Below are 16329 nucleotides of genomic sequence, written 5' to 3'. Positions count from 1 at the left end.
TCTACCAGAGCCGTGGGTGCGTCCTGGGCATTACGGCACCAGGCTACGGCTCAGCAGGTGTGCCAGGCGGCTACCTGGTCGAGTCTGCACACCTTTACCAAGCATTATCAGGTGCATACCTACGCTTCGGCGGACGCCAGCCTAGGTAGACAAGTCCTTCAGGCGGCGGTTGCCCACCTGTAGGACAGGGCTGTTTCACGGCCCTATCACGAGGTATTCTTTTACCCACCCAGGGACTGCTTTTGGACGTCCCAATTGTCTGGGTCTCCCAATTAGGAGCGACAAAGAAGAAGGGAATTTTGTTTACTTACCGTAAATTCCTTTTCTTCTAGCTCCAATTGGGAGACCCAGCACCCGCCCTGTTTTCTTAGGGATTTTTGTTTTTTTCGGGTACACATGTTGTTCATGTTGAATGGTTTCAGTTCTCCGATGTTTCTTCGGATTGAATTTGTCTTTAAACCTGTTATTGGCTTTCCTCCTTCTTGCTTTTGCACTAAAACTAAGGAGCCCGTGATCCCACGGGAGGGTGTATAGCCAGAAGGGGAGGGGCCTTACACTTTTAAGTGTAATACTTTGTGTGGCCTCCGGAGGCAGTAGCTATACACCCCAATTGTCTGGGTCTCCCAATTGGAGCTAGAAGAAAAGGAATTTACGGTAAGTAAACAAAATTCCCTTCTTTTGAAGGTTTTATCTTACAACTCTATTGTACTACTTAGATATGGTCCGAGGTATTGTCTGATTATAGTGGATGTTACCGATTTTAATTTTACAATTTATGAAAATGTTTCAAAACTTTTCAATACAAAATGTTTTTTTTATTTAGTTGGCAGCACTGTTCCATTTCACACCAAAGAACACACAAACCGAAATCTCATCACCAGTAGCCAGGCACTAATGGCTTCCCCTAACCCTTTGGATTCTACTGCACCACGAATGAAAAGGGGAAAAGAAAAAGAACTTCCAAAATTAAAACGCCCAACCCCTCTAAAAAAGGTGAGTTTGAGTGTGTCCTATTCAGCTCTGTGTGATCTGACAAGCCTGTTGCAGGGCATCTTTGACACTGTGACAACGTTTCAGTGTTGCAAAGCCGAATTTGCACTTGCAAAACTTAGTGCTATTATGTCTAGAACATGGTTTTGGGCTCATTCAGACGTCAGTGATTTCTTTGTTTGTTTTTTTTTGAGAGTTTTGTGGTAAAAACTGACACTGAACATTTTAAGGTGAAAAAAATTTCTCAAGGATTTCCCATCAGTCTGTGAAAACTAAACGGACACACATTCCTGGTAGCTGTGTATTGGGGTCATACCGGTCTTGTAAATTCATGTAGAAAACTAAAGGCCCCGTCACACTAAGCAACATCGCTAGCAACATCGCTGCTAACGAACAACTTTTGTGACGTTGCTAGCGATGTTGCTGTGTGTGACATCCAGCAACAACCTGGCCCCTGCTGTGAGGTCGTTGGTTGTTGCTGAATGTCCTGGGCCATTTTTTAGTTGTTGCTGTCCTGCTGTGAAGCACAGATCGCTGTGTGTGACAGCGAGACAGCAACAACTAAATGTGGAGGCAGCAGGAGCCGGCTTCTGTGGAGGCTGGTAACCAATGTAAACATCGGGTAACCAAGAAGCCCTGTCCTTGGTTACCCGATATTTACCTTTGATACCAGCCTCCGCCGCTCTCACTGCCTGTGCTGCCGGCTCCTGCTCTGTGCACATGTAGCTGCAGCACACATCGGGTTAATTAACCCGATGTGTGCTGTAACTAGGAGAGCAAGGAGCCAGCGCTAAGCATTGTGCGCTGCTCCCTGCTCTGTGCACATTTAGCTGCAGCACACATCGGGTAATTAACCCGATGTGTACTGTAGCTAGGAGAGCAAGGAGCCAGCGCTCAGTGTGCGCTGCTCCCTGCTCTCTGCACGTGTAGCTCCGTGCGGTGGTAACCAAGGTTAAATATCGGGCTGGTTACCCGATATTTACCTTAGTTACCAAGCGCAGCATCTTCCACGCGGCGCTGGAGCGTCGCAGTGTGACATCTCACCAGCAACCTCCTAGCAACTTACCAGCGATCCCTATCGTTGTTGGGATCGCTGGTAAGTTGCTTAGTGTGACTGGACCTTAACACAAACCAAACTTTAGAATATACGAAGTGATCAATTGTGTGATGTCTTTTAGATAATCTTGAAAGAAAGAGAAGAAAAGAAAGGACGTTTGACAGTGGACCAGAATGTACTTAGTTCAGATGAACAGAAGGACATGCCTTTAAATTTCACTGAGGATCAGTCCGAGGAGCTTGCATCTCAAGATGGTAACTGAAAATAGCAGTACCATGTTTAAGCCACCTTCTTAGTAGACAGCTTGTCTAGTTTGCAAGACCTTTTTAAAAATGTTACTATTTCCTCCTGATTAGAAGCTGGTCTGAGTGCACCGAGTGATACTTCATTGTCTCCAGCAAGTCAGAACTCTCCCTACTGCATGACGCCCGTATCTCAGGGATCACCAGCAAGTTCTGGCATCGGTAGCCCCATGGCTTCCTCTGCCATCACCAAAATTCACAGCAAAAGGTTCAGAGAGTAAGTGGAGAACAGGCATTCATTTAGATTTTTTTATTTTAGATTATACTTTGCTCTGACAGATAAAATAAATTTATTGTGGGAAATGGCACTTTGTTCAAATGGAAATCTGCTGGCGATTTGTGAAAAACTCAAATGGTGTTTATAATCAAATGACGCCATCAACATCCATGGTTATACTTGTTATTGTAGCTCTGCTCTACAGTATAGAAGAGAATGGGTCTCGGTTGCAATGCTGCACCCCATCTGTGGACAGCTGTGGTTTATCTAATTTTATATACAGCTTAGGCTGCTTTCACACTACGTTTATTTAACATGCGTCCTGAACGTTTTTTTTAACGCAGAAACGGATCCAGTGCAAATGCGTTTTCATTTCAATGCATTTGCAATGGACTCGCGTTAACATGCGTTCACCTGCGTTTGCGTGCGTTATAGTGAGGATCCAGCGACTTGCAGTTTTTTAACATCTTTCAAAAACGCTACTTGTAGCGTTTTTGAGCTGCGTCCAACTTCTGCAAATTGCTGGATCCTGACTAAACAGCACGCAAACGCATGTGAACACTGGCGTGCTGATAGGCAGGATCCTGCTTGCTCTACTGGGCATGCCCAGAACCAGCCTCCGTGATCAGTCTATCTCTCTCCTCCCTCTCTCTCTGTCTCTCCCCCACCCTCTCCCCCACCTGAGAGCTGCGGACACTCGTAAACAAGGTAAATATCGGGTAACCACTTATCTTAGTTACCCGATGTTTACGTTGGTAACGTGTGCAGGCAGACGGCTCCTAGCAGCTGCAGATGCTTGTAACCAAGGTAAACATCGGGTATCCAAGCAAGTATACCCGATGTTTACCTTGGTTACGAGCCTCGCAGCTGTCAGATGCCGGCTCCCAGTCTGGCACGTTTAGTTCCCCTCACTCCCGATCACATGACTCCAATGCCCGCCCCTAAACATCCAGTGACAGGATCCTGCAAAATAAGACATGCGTTTGCATGCATTTTTTGCTGTAAAGGCAGGATCCGCTTTTGCAGCAAAAAAACGTTCAGGACGCATGTTAAAAAAACGTAGTGTGAAAGCAGCCTTAGTATTTACACCCCTCTGTTGATATGTTGTACATGAGAGGGAATCTGTCAGCATGGGAGAGTTTAGCTCAAATGTTACTGCTTCTCTCAAGGCATGAGACAAGCTCCAACAATTAGTAATCCATGTTTAGACGACCTTTCAGACGATGTAACATATTTAACATCAAATTAACAAGTACTTTTGAGTTTTCTTTGTCGCTCTATTGGGAGACCCAGACAATTGGGTGTATAGCTACTGCCTCCGGAGGCCACACAAAGTATTACACTTAAAAGTGTAAGGCCCCTCCCCTTCTGCCTATACACCCCCCGTGGGATCACGGGCTCCTCAGTTTTCATGCTTTGTGCGAAGGAGGTCAGACATCCACGCATAGCTCCACTGTTTAGTCAGCAGCAGCTGCTGACTATGTCGGATGGAAGAAAAGAGGGCCCATACTAGGGCCCCCAGCATGCTCCCTTCTCACCCCACTTTTGTCGGCGGTGTTTGTTAAGGATGAGGTACCCATTGCGGGTACGGAGGCTGGAGCCCACATGCTGCTTTCCTTCCCCATCCCCTTAGGGCTCTGGGTGAAGTGGGATCTTATCGGTCTCCAGGCACTGAGGCCGTGCTCCATCCACAGCCCCTGGGAATCTGCTGGACATGGAGCTGAGTATCCTCAGGGACATGGCCCTGCTACGTTGAGGTACTCTGTGTCCCCATAAAGGGGACCGCGCACAGACACACGGCAGCACTGCTGGGTGTGTTAGTGCGCCAGGGATGGCGGCGCTGCCCGCACTGGTGCCATCGCACACTACAGCGTGCTGGGTGTGTTAGTGTATTGAGGGACTGCCGCGCTAACCGCCGCTGCCATTTTTATCCCAGGCGCGGCTGGGACTTGTCGTGCGCCGGGGACTTCCGCGCCGACCAGGGCTTATATGCCGGGCCGCGCTTATCACTCTAGTCCCCGGCTTTTGCGGCCTACTCTCACTTCGTTACCGCCCACTGGCCTGCCAGTCAGGGTAAGGGCGTGACGCTGCACAGCACGGCAGCGCTGAGAGATGGAGCATGCTTTGCATACTCCACCCCTCTCACTGTACACAGTGTGAAACCGGATTCCCGCACTTTCTGGGGCACGCCCACGGCCTCCTCCTCTACACAGGACGCCGGCAGCCATTCATGTCAGTTTTTTCTGTGACTGAGAAAAGAGACAAGTTTGGGAAGACCCTGGCAGGGATTCTGGTGGTCACACAACCGCTGTGACCGGGCGGTAAGCAGCACCTGTGGTGCTGACCCCACTAGTGCCGAAATGCACATATAGATATATGCTTGTACGCTATACATTGCACTGTTCGGTCGCACTTTTGTATTTTGGCTATATACCCTCCTTGATGGTTCGGGGGAGATAACAGCATATCGTCTGTGAAAAACAAGGGTGCAGAAGCACAGGTTTTTCTATGCAGCCTGTACAGCATGTACGGCTATACTGCCGGCAGGTTCCACGGACCCCAATTGTATGCAATGCACGGCCCTTGTGGAACTTACTCAGCCGGAGTCTCTGCTAATGGTCCAGGTGATGGGGACGGAGTTTGCAGTATTTACTTCAGACTTTCTGAGACTATGGCTAACATGCTAGAAGCCTCGCAGTCCAGACCGGTCCCTCAGACCATGGGCTCTGTTGATTCATTGCCCCTGGTCCCCCCCCCCCCCAGTTGGTACAACAAGGTGCTCCTGGAGTGTCTCAGGGATCCCAGGGTGAGGGGTCTGACTCGGACCGCAGTCCCAGACCCCCTAAGCGACCTCGCTGGGAGCATCCCTCGACGTCACCGCATCATTCAGGGTCTCAGCATGGGGACTCTCTCTATGATAAGGCGGAGGTATCTGATCAGGATTCTGATCCTGAGAACGTTCTCTACCTGGATACACCTGATTGTGACACCGTAGTGAACGATCTTACGGCGTCCATCAATCATATGTTGGTTATTTCTCCCTCAGCTCCTACGCCTGAGGAGTCAGCTTCTCAGCAGGAGAAGTTCCGTTTCAGGTTCCCCAAGCGTACATTGAGTACGCTTTCTGGATCACTCTGACTTCAGGGAGGCAGTCCAGAACCACCAGGCTTGTCCAGATATCGTTTTTTCAAAACGCCTTAAGGATACACGTTATCTCTTCCCTTTTGACGTTGTCAAGGGCTGGGTTCAGTGTTCCGATGTGGACCTCCTATCTCCAGCGGCTAAATCCTTAGTTGCAGTGGAAGATATGGCTTCACTCAAAGATGCCACTGACAGACAGATGGAGCTCTGGTTGAAATCCATCTATGAAGCTATTGCCGTGTCTTTGCTCCAGCTTTCGCAGCCGTCTGGGCACTCCAAGCGGTCTCAGCGGCTCAAGCGCAAATTGAGGCAGTCACACGTATGTCTGCGTCGCAGGCTGCGTCTTTAACGTCTCAAACGTCAGCGTTTGCGTCATACGCCATTAATGCTGTCCTGGACTCGGCGAGCCGGAAGGCGGTTGCGTCCGACAATTCAGTGGTAATACGCAGAGCCTTGTGGTTGTGGGAATGGAAGGCAGATTCTGCTTCCAAGCCTAACCAGTTTGCCATTCTCGGGCGACCGCTTGTTTGGTGAGCGACTGGATGAAATCATCAAACAATCCAAGGGAAAGGATACATCCTTTCCTCAGGCTAAACCGATCATACCCCAACAGAGGAGGGGACAGTCGAGGTTTCGGTCCTTGCGGGGCGCAGGCAGGTCCAATTCTCCTCGTCCAAAAGGCCTCAGAAGGATCAGAGGAACTCCGACGCGTAGCGTTCTAAATCACGCCCTAAAAAGACCGCCGGAGGCGCCGCTACCAAGGCGGCTTCCTCATGACTTACGGCCTCCTCACACCGCATCCTCGGTCGGTGGCAGGCTCTCCCGCTTTTGCGACACCTGGCTGCCACAAGTAAAAGACCGTTGGGTGAGAGACATTTTGTCTCACGGTTACAGGATAGAGTTCAGCTCTCGTCCTCCGACTCGATTCTTCAGAACATCTCCGCCTCCCGAGCGAGCCAAGGCTCTGCTGCAGGCGGTGGGCATTCTGAAGGCAGAAGGAGTGGTGGTCCCGGGTCCTCTTCAGCAACAGGGTCACGGTTTCTACTCCAACCTGTTTGTGGTTCCAAAGAAGGACAGGTCCTTCTGTCCTGTTTTGGACCTAAAACTGCTCAACAAACACGTAAGGACCAGGCGGTTCCGGTTGGAATCCCTCCGCTCCGTCATCGCCTCAATGTCCCAAGGAGATTTCCTAGCATCGATCGATATCAGGATGCTTATCTCCACGTACCAATTGCTCCTGAGCATCAGCGCTTCTTGCGCTTCGCCATAGGAGACGAACACCTTCAGTTCGCGGCACTGCCGTTCGGCCTGGCGACAGCCCCAAGGGTTTTCACCAAGGTCATGGCTACAGTAGTTGCGGTCCTCCACTCTCAGGGTCACTCAGTGATACCCTACTTAGACGATCTGCTGGTCAAGGCACCCTCTCAAGAGGCATGCCAACACAGCCTCAACGTTACTCTGGAGATTCTACAGAGTTTCAGGTGGATCATCAATTTTCCAAAGTCACATGGAGTTTCTTACTCTTCCAGCGATAGTGAAGCTTCTGCTGGACAAACAGCGTTCACTACAGACAGGGGTACAATCACTCCTTCAAGGTCGGTCACACCCCTTGAGGCGCCTCATGCACTTCCTGGGGAAGATGGTGGCAGCAATGGAGGCAGTCCCTTTCGCGCAGTTTCACCTGCGTCCTCTTCAATGGGACATCCTACGCAAGTGGGACAGGATGCCGACGTCCCTGGACAGGAACGTCTCCCTCTCTCAAGCAACCAAAGCTTCCCTTCGGTGGTGGCTTCTTCCCACCTCATTATCGAAAGGGAAATCTTGCCTAACCCCGTCCTGGGCGGTGGTCACGACGGACGCGAGTCTGTCAGGGTGGGGAGCGATCTTTCTCCACCACAGGGCTCAGGGTACGTGGACTCAGCAAGAGTCCTTACTTCAGATCAATGTTCTGGAGATCAGGGCAGTGTATCTTGCCCTAAAAGCGTTCCAGCAGTGGCTGGAAGGCAGGCAGATCCGAATTCAGTCGGACAACTCCACAGCGGTGGCTTACATCGACCACCAAGGTGGGACACGCAGTCGGCAAGCCTTCCAGGAAGTCCGGCGGATTCTGCTGTGGGTGGAAGCCACAGCACCCACCATATCCGCAGTTCACATCCCGAGCGTAGAAAACTGGGAAGCAGACTTTCTCAGTCGCCAGGGCATGGATGCAGGGGAATGGTCCCTTCACTCGGACGTGTTTCAGGAGATCTGTTGCCGCTGGGGGATGCCGGACGTCGACCTAATGGCGTCTCAGCACAACAACAAGGTCCCGGCATTCATGGCGCGGTCTCACGATCACAGAGCTCTGGCGGCAGACGCCTTCGTTCAGGATTGGTCGCAGTTTCAACTCCCTTATGCGTTCCCTCCTCTGGCATTGTTGCCCAGAGTGTTACGCAAGATCAGGTCCGACTGCCGCCGTGCCATCCTCGTCGCTCCAAAATGGCCAACGAGGTCGTGGTACCCGGATCTGTGGCATCTCACGGTAGGCCAACCGGGGGAACTATCAGACCGACCAGACTTGCTGTCTCAAGGGTCGTTTTTTCCTTCTGAATTCTACGACCCTCAACCTGACTGTGTGGCCATTGAGTCCTGGATCCTAGCATCTGCAGGGTTATCTCAAGGGGTTATTACCACTATGAGACAGGCCAGAAAACACACATCTGCCAAGATCTACCACAGAACGTGGAAGATATTCTTATCTTGGTCCTCTGCTCAGGGAGTTTCTCCCTGGCCAATTGCCTTGCCTACTTTCTTTCCTTCCTGCAATTCGGTTGGAAAAAGGTTTGTCGCTCGGTTCCCTTAAGGGACAAATCTCAGCGCTCTCTGTATTTTTTTCAGAAGCGCCTAGCAAGACTACCTCAGGTACGCACGTTCCTGCAGGGGGTTTGCCGCTTAGTCCTTCCTTACAAACGACTGTTAGAACCCTGTGATTTGAACAGGGTGCTGATGGTTCTGCAGAAACCACCATTCGAGCCTATGAGGGATTTTTCTCTCTCACGCCTTTCGCAGAAAGTGGTTTTCCTAGGGGCAGTCACTTCACTTCGGAGAGTATCTGTCGGGGCAGCATTGTCGTGCAAAGTCCCCTTCCCGGTGTCTCACCAGGTCAAGGGGTTCTGCGTCCGGTTCCGGAATTTCTCCCTAAGGTGGAATCCCCCTTTCATCTCAATCAGGGTATCCGTACCCTCTGTTTGTCTTCATCCAGTTCACCAATGTGAAAAGGATTTGCACTTGATTAGATCTGGTGAGAGCACTCAGACTCTTCATCGATCGTACGGCGTCCCTGCGCCGCTCGGAAGCACTCTTGTCCTTGTCGCTAGCCAGCGTAAAGGGTTGCAGGCTTCCAAATCAAGACTGGCTCGGTGGTTCAAGGAACCAATTCTCTAGCTTATCGTTCTGCGGGGCTTACGGTTCCCTCAGGGCTGAAGGTCCATTCTACCAGAGAGGTGGATGCGTCCTGGGCTTGAGGCACCAGGCTACGGCTCAGCTTGTGTGTCAGGCGGCTACCTGGTCCAGCCTCCACACTTTCACGAAACACTGTCAGGTGCATACCTATGCTTCGGCGGATGCCAGCATAGGCAGACGAGTCCTTCAGGCGGCGGTTGCCCACCTGTAGAAAGGGGCCGTTTTACGGCTCTATTACGAGGTATTATTTTACCCACCCAGGGATTGCTTTTGGACATCCCAATTGTCTGGGTCTCCCAATAGAGCGACAAAGAAGAAGGGAATTTTGTTTACTTACCATAAATTCCTTTTCTTCTAGCTCTAATTGGGAGACCCAGCACCCGCCCCTGTTTTTTTGTATACACATGTTGTTCATGTTGAATGGTTTCAGTTCTCCGATATTCCCTCGGATTGAATTTGCTTAAACCAGTTTATTGGCTTTCCTCCTTCTTGCTTTTGCACTAAAACTGAGGAGCCCGTGATCCCACGGGGGGTGTATAGGCAGAAGGGGAGGGGCCTTACACTTTTAAGTGTAATACTTTGTGTGGCCTCCGGAGGCAGTAGCTATACACCCAATTGTCTGGGTCTCCCAATTAGAGCTAGAAGAAAAGGAATTTACGGTAAGTAAACAAAATTCCCTTCTTTAACATGTTTTCATGACTGTAATGCCTGTAGATTGCTTAGGCTAAGTTCACACATCCTGTGTTTTCAATCCGTCAGGTCCGTCAGCAACGGATCAGTCATTTTCAAGATGTCAACTGATGCAACTGATGTGTTTTTCACAGGATTCCTTTCACAGGAATCCTGTGAAAAAACGGATCAGTTGCGTCCGTTACATCCGCTGTGCGTCCGTTTTTTGACGGATCAGTCATGATCCGTCTGTGTTTGGGACAGCCCAGTGGGCGTGCCAAGCATGCTGGGCATGCTCAGTAGAGCATGACGGAATCCTGCGCTGGATTCCGTTGTAAGACGGATTACGACGGAATCCAGCACCATAGACATGCATTACAAGCTTGACGGATGGTGACGGATTCCTGCGCGGCGCGTTAATTTTGACGGCCCGAAAAACGTTACATTCTGCGTTGCTCCCCGCTCGGCGGTCAGTCAAAAACGACGGACCGCGACGCAGCGGATGCAACACAGGGTCATCAGTCGCAATCCGTCACTAATAGAAGTCTATGGGGAAATACAGGATTCCTGCAAAATATTTTGCAGGATTCCGTAATTCCTCAAGGCTACGGATTGTGACTGATGCAAAACACAGGATGTGTGAACTTAGCCTAACTGGTAGCTGAACTTTCTATTATGATTCAGTTAAAGTAAACCTCTCAACATGAAAATACAGTCGAACTTGCAGTCACCATGTTATAGAGTAGGTTGAGCGGAGTAGATTGACATAGTTTTGTGAGAAATAATTCAGTATGGTCTGTCCTTTCATTATTTAAACATTTATTATGGGTGGTAGCGAGTGGGATTTTAGTACCACCCACTGGACCCATCAGTGATTGATATTATTATTTATTATTATTATAGCGCCATTTATTCCATGGCACTTTACAAGTGAAAGAGGGTATACGTACAACAATCATTAACAGTACAAAACAGACTGGTATAGTAGGAGACAGGACCCTGCCCGCGAGGGCTCACAGTCTACAGGGAATGGGTGATGGTACAATAGGTGAGGACAGAGCTGGTTGCGCAGTGGTCTACTGGACTGAGTGCTATTGTAGGTTGTAGGCTTGTTGGAAGAGGTGGGTCTTGAGGTTCCTCTTGAAGCTTTCCACGGTAGGTGAGAGTCTGATGTGCTGAGGTAGAGCATTCTAGAGTATGGGGGAGGTACGGGAGAAATCTTGTATGCGATTGTGGGAAGAGGAAATAAGAGAATAGCAGAGAAGGAGATCTTGTGAGGATCTGAGGTTGCGTGCAGGTAGGTACCGGGAGACTAGGTCACAGATGTAGGGGGGAGACAGGTTGTGCATGGCTTTGTATGTCATTGTTAATGTTTTGAACTGGAGTCGTTGGGTGATGGGAAGCCAGTGAAGGGATTGGCAGAGTTCCGAGGCTAGGGAGTAGCGAGGGGAGAGGTGGCGCCCATATTATTATTATTATTATTATTATTATTATTATTATTATTATTGTGCCATTAATTCTGTGGCTTTTTACATATGAAAAGGTTTATACATATTAGGGACAAGTACGATAATCGTGAACAATACAAAACAGACTGGTACAGGAGGAAAGAGAACCCTGCCCACAAAGGCTGACAGCCTTCAAGGGATGGGTGAGGATATAGTAGATGAGGGTAGGGATGATCATGCGGCCCTGAATTGGACTGAGGGTTACTGTAGGTTGTATGCTTGTTAAAATAGGTAGGTCTTAAAGCTTTCCAAGGTAAGCGACAGTCTGATATGTTGGGACAGAGAGGTGCAGAGTATGGGGGATGCACGGGAGAAATCTTGTATGCGATTGTGAGAGGAGTAGATAAGACAGGAGTAGAGAAGGAGATCTTGTGAGGATCGGAGGTTATGTGCAGGTAAGTACCGGGAGATTAGGCCACAGATGTATGTAGGAGACAGGTTGTGGATGGCTTTCTATGTCATGGTTAAGGTTTTGAACTGAAGTTGTTGTCAATGAGAAACCAGTGAAGGGATTGGCAGAGAGGAGATGTCGGGGAATAGCAAGGGGAGAAGTGGGTTAGTCGGGCAGCATAGTTTTGAATAGAGTGTAGGATTGCAAGAGTGTTCAAAGGGAGGCCACAGAGCAGGAGGTTGCAGTAGTCCAGGCAGGAGATAATAAGGGCATGCACTAGTGTTTTTGCTGCTTCTTGGTTAAGGAATGTATGAATCCAGGAAATATTTTTGAGTTGTAGTTGGCAGGAGGTGAAGAGTGCTTGGATGTGTGGTTGAAGGAGAGAGTAGTGTAGAGTAGCCCCCAGGCAATGAGCGTACAGGACTGGGGAGAGTGAGCAGCCATCCACTTTGATGGATAGGTCTGTTGGGGGGTGTGAATGAGATGGAGGAAAAATTATGAATTCTGTTTTTTTGTCCATGTTAAGTTTTAGAAATCGAGCAGAGAAAAAGGATGAAATAGCAGACACATTGTGGGATTCTGGTTAGTAAGGAGGTGTGATGTCCGGTCCAGAGAGGTAGATATGCGTATCATCAGCGTAGAGGTGATAGGGCCTCTACGAGCTGTCCCAGGCCGAAAGTGTAGATGGAGAACAGCAGGGGTCCATATCTTTCTTTGTATAAGTCTACATAATGGAATATCTGTCAGTCACTGATGGGACGGCCCATTGGTCCCAAGGTCCCAGAATGGCCAGAAGTTTAATTGATGAAAACACAAGATGTACTGAATCTTTTCTCACAAATCTATAGATCAGTTTTCTCCGCTCCTCCTGCTCTATAACATGTCTGCTGGTTGGAAATTTATGGTAACTGATCCTTTTAGGACTACAGTTTTACATTTTATTTTATCATTGGATCTGCACTTTTTTGTCTTACAGGTACTGTAATCAGGTATTAAGTAAAGAAATTGATGAATGTGTGACCGTATTACTGCAAGAACTGGTCAGCTTCCAAGAACGTGTATACCAGAAAGACCCCATCAAAGCGAAGTCAAAGCGGAGACTTGTGATGGGACTGCGAGAAGTCACCAAGCATATGAAGCTGAATAAAATAAAGTGTGTCATCATCTCTCCCAACTGTGAGAAAATTCAGTCTAAAGGTATGACGTGTTTTATAGGAATTGTACTGCGGTCTGACTCAAATGTGAACTACAGAATATGGCATTAAAATCAATCGTTTTTTTTCAGGAGGCAAACCTTGATCTTAAGATAAGCCATCAATGTTTGATCATGGGGTACTGCCAATGGTATCTTCAGCTGAGTGAAGGGGCCATGATTCTCTAGTGAGGCCAGGCCCCTTCATAATTTCACAGTCACGGCAAAGAAATATCACTGAAGGGCGAGGGGGCACTACTAACAAAAATAACATTGGGTGCTATACATGTGTACAAAGGAAGTAACGAGGAACTACATTCAAATAAGGGAACACACACAAAAAGTTGGCACTGGAGCTGATCCAGTGGCCTCATCGGTTGCTGATAGACTAGAGCTCTGTGAGCTCCTACTTGCTGGCAGCTGCAGTGCCACCAGGCCAACGCATCAGAAATACTGCTGGGAATGCCGGCAGCTGGGAGGAAATTGACACCGCTCTGGTGTGAACACCTAGAATATAGGGAAGAAAATAGTCATTTACCTTATTAAAAATCTGTTTGTCAGGATTTTTTCACATGATGAAAACAATTAGTAACCAGCAGCGTGAAAGCATGTACATGTCACTGGCCTAGTAGACTCATGCACTTGTTAAGTCTCTTCTTTCTTTGTCGCTCCATTGGGAGACCCAGACAATTAGGGTGTATAGCTTCTGCCTCCGGAGGCCACACAAAGTATTACACTTAAAAGTGTAAACCCCTCCCCTCTGCCTATACACCCCCCCGTGCATCACGGGCTCCTCAGTTTTTATGCTTTGTGTTGAAGGAGGCACACATGCACGCAAGCTCCACAATTTGGTCAGCAGCAGCTGCTGACTTTATCGGATGGAAGAAAAGAGGGCCCCAGGGCCCCCGGCATGCTCCCTTCTCACCCCACTCTGGTCGGCGGTGTTGTTAAGGTTGAGGTACCCATTGCGGGTACAAAGGCTGGAGCCACATGCTGTTTTCCTTCCCCATCCCTTAGGGGCTCTGGGTGAAGTGGGATCCTAATCGGTCACCAGGCACTGGGACCGTGCTCCCTCCGCAGCCCCTGAGGGAATCTGCTGGACAGGAGACCGGGTATCGTCAGGGACAGGCCCTGCTCCTCTGAGGTACTCTGTGTCCCCTTGGGGACGGCGCATACAGCGCCTGTCTAATGGACGCTGCAGCAGCTGCTGGTTGTGTTGGTGCGCCGGGACTACCGCGCTGACCGCGCTTGTTTGCCGGCCGCGCTTATAACTTTAGTCCCCGGCTTTTGCGGCCTAGTACCGCATATTCCCGCCCCCGGGCCTGCCAGTCAGGGGTAAGGGCGGGACGCTGCACTGGACGTCAGCGCTGAGGGCTGGAGCATACTTTGTATCCTCCTCCCCCCTCACTGAGCACCGTGGGGCACCAGATTCCCGCACTTTCTAAGGCACGCCCACGACTCCCTCCTCCTCTCAGAACGCTGGCAGCCATTCCTATCCGCACTTCTGACGCTGGAGAACTTCAGAGACGAGCTCCACAGCTCTGGGAGGCACAGGCAGGGAATCTGGTGGTCACACAAACGCTGAGGGCGGTTGGTAAGCAGCACCTGTTACTAGGTGCTTGCCCCACTGGGTGCCGAAGTGTATATTTATATGCTTATATTGTATACATTTACTCTGTACGGCCGCACTAGTGCTTTGGCTATATACCCTCTCTGATTGCTCTAAGAGGAGACAACAGCATGTCGTCCGCAAAAAGCAAGGGTGCCAAGGCACAGGCTTACTTTGCAACCTGTACCTCTTGTGCGGCTATGCTACCTGCAGGTTCCACCTACCCTCATTGTGTGCAATGCTCGGCCCCTGTGACACTCACTCAGCCGGAGCCTCTGCCACTGGTGGGACCCTCGGCCCAGGTGGAACCACCTGCTGCCACTGTCCAGGTGACAGGGACAGAGTTTGCAGTATTCGCTGACAAACTTTCTGAGTCTATGGATAAATGGTCTGCTAAGATACTAGAAGCTTTGCAGTCCAGACCTGTAACACAGGCCCCGGGCACTGTTGAATCATTGCCCTCAGTCCCCCCTCGGTCGGCGCAGCAAGGTGCTCCTGGGGCGACTCATAGGTCCCACGGTGAGGACTCTGACACAGACTGCAGTCCCAGACCGGCTAAGCGGGCTCGCCGGGAGCTTCCCTCGACTTCATCACAGTGTTCAGGGTCTCAGCATGAGGACTCTCTGGAGGATGAAGCGGAGGTGGCAGATCAGGGCTCTGATTCTGACGCCGCTCTCAACCTTGATACACCTGAAGGGGACGCCATAGTAAACGACCTTATAGCGTCCATCAATCAGGTGTTGGATCTTTCTCCCCCAACTCCTCAGATTGAGGAGTCAGCTTCTCAGCAGGAGAAATTCCATTTTAGGTTTCCCAAACGTACACGGAGTGCGTTTCTTGATCACTCCGACTTCAAAGACGCAGTCCAGAAGCACCGAGCTTTTCCAGATAAGCGCTTTACTAAGCGCCTTAATGACACACGTTATCCCTTCCCCCCTGACGTTGTCAAGGGTTGGGCTCAGTGTCCCAAGGTGGATCCTCCAGTCTCTAGACTGGCGGCTAGATCCATAGTTGCAGTGGCAGACGGTGCATCACTCAAGGATGCCACTGACAAGCAGATAGAGCTCCTGATGAAATCCATCTATGAAGCTATCGGCGCGTCCTTTGCTCCGGCATTCGCAGCCGTATGGGCACTCCAAGCTATCTCAGCTTGTCAGTCTGAGATTAATGCAGTCACACGTACCTCTACTCCGCAGGTTGTGTCCTTAACCTCTCAGGCGTCGGCGTTTGCGTCCTACGCCATGAATGCTGTCCTGGACTCTGCGAGCCGTACGGCGGTAGCATCCGCCAATTCGGTGGCAGTCCGCAGGGCCATGTAGCTACGTGAATGGAAGGCAGACTCTGCTTCCAAAAAGTTCTTAACCGGTTTGCCATTTTCTGGCGACCGCCTGTTTGGCGAGCAATTGGATGAAATCATTAAACAATCCAAGGGAAAGGACTCGTCCTTACCCCAGTCCAAACCAAACAGACCTCAACAACGGAAGGTACAATCGAGATTTCGGTCCTTTCGGCCCTCAGCCAGGTCTCAATTCTCATCGTCCAACAGGCCACAGAAGGGTCAGAGGAACTCTGATTCATGGCGGTCTAAGTCACGTCCTAAAAAGACCGCCGGAGGAACCGCTCCCAAAGCGGCCTCCTCATGACTTTCGGCCTCCCCAAACCGCATCCTCGGTCGGTGGCAGGCTCTCCCGCTTTTGCGACGCCTGGTTGCCACATGTCAAAGACCGATGGGTGAGAGACATTCTGTCTCACGGTTACAGGATCGAGTTCCGCTCTCGTCCTCCGACTCGTTTCTTCAGAACATCTCCACCC

General features: G+C 50.1%; 1 protein-coding gene across 2 annotated transcripts in view; it reads left to right on the top strand.

Annotated features, from left to right (window-relative positions):
* Positions 1–16329, top strand: part of SECISBP2L (SECIS binding protein 2 like) — a 138871-nt gene that overhangs the window by 109997 nt on the left and 12545 nt on the right. For both annotated transcript variants that reach the window (XM_075345809.1, XM_075345808.1), the window contains exons 12-15: positions 824–993; positions 2169–2301; positions 2404–2566; positions 12693–12913. In XM_075345809.1, coding sequence (XP_075201924.1) covers positions 824–993; positions 2169–2301; positions 2404–2566; positions 12693–12913 — 687 coding nt within the window. The remainder of the gene's footprint in view (positions 1–823; positions 994–2168; positions 2302–2403; positions 2567–12692; positions 12914–16329) is intronic.

This window comes from Anomaloglossus baeobatrachus, chromosome 4, assembly GCF_048569485.1.
Source record: "Anomaloglossus baeobatrachus isolate aAnoBae1 chromosome 4, aAnoBae1.hap1, whole genome shotgun sequence".
In the NCBI taxonomy this organism is placed as follows: domain Eukaryota; kingdom Metazoa; phylum Chordata; class Amphibia; order Anura; family Aromobatidae; genus Anomaloglossus; species Anomaloglossus baeobatrachus.
Note: the sequence above shows the minus strand (reverse complement) of the source record. Positions and strands in the feature narration are given on the sequence as shown.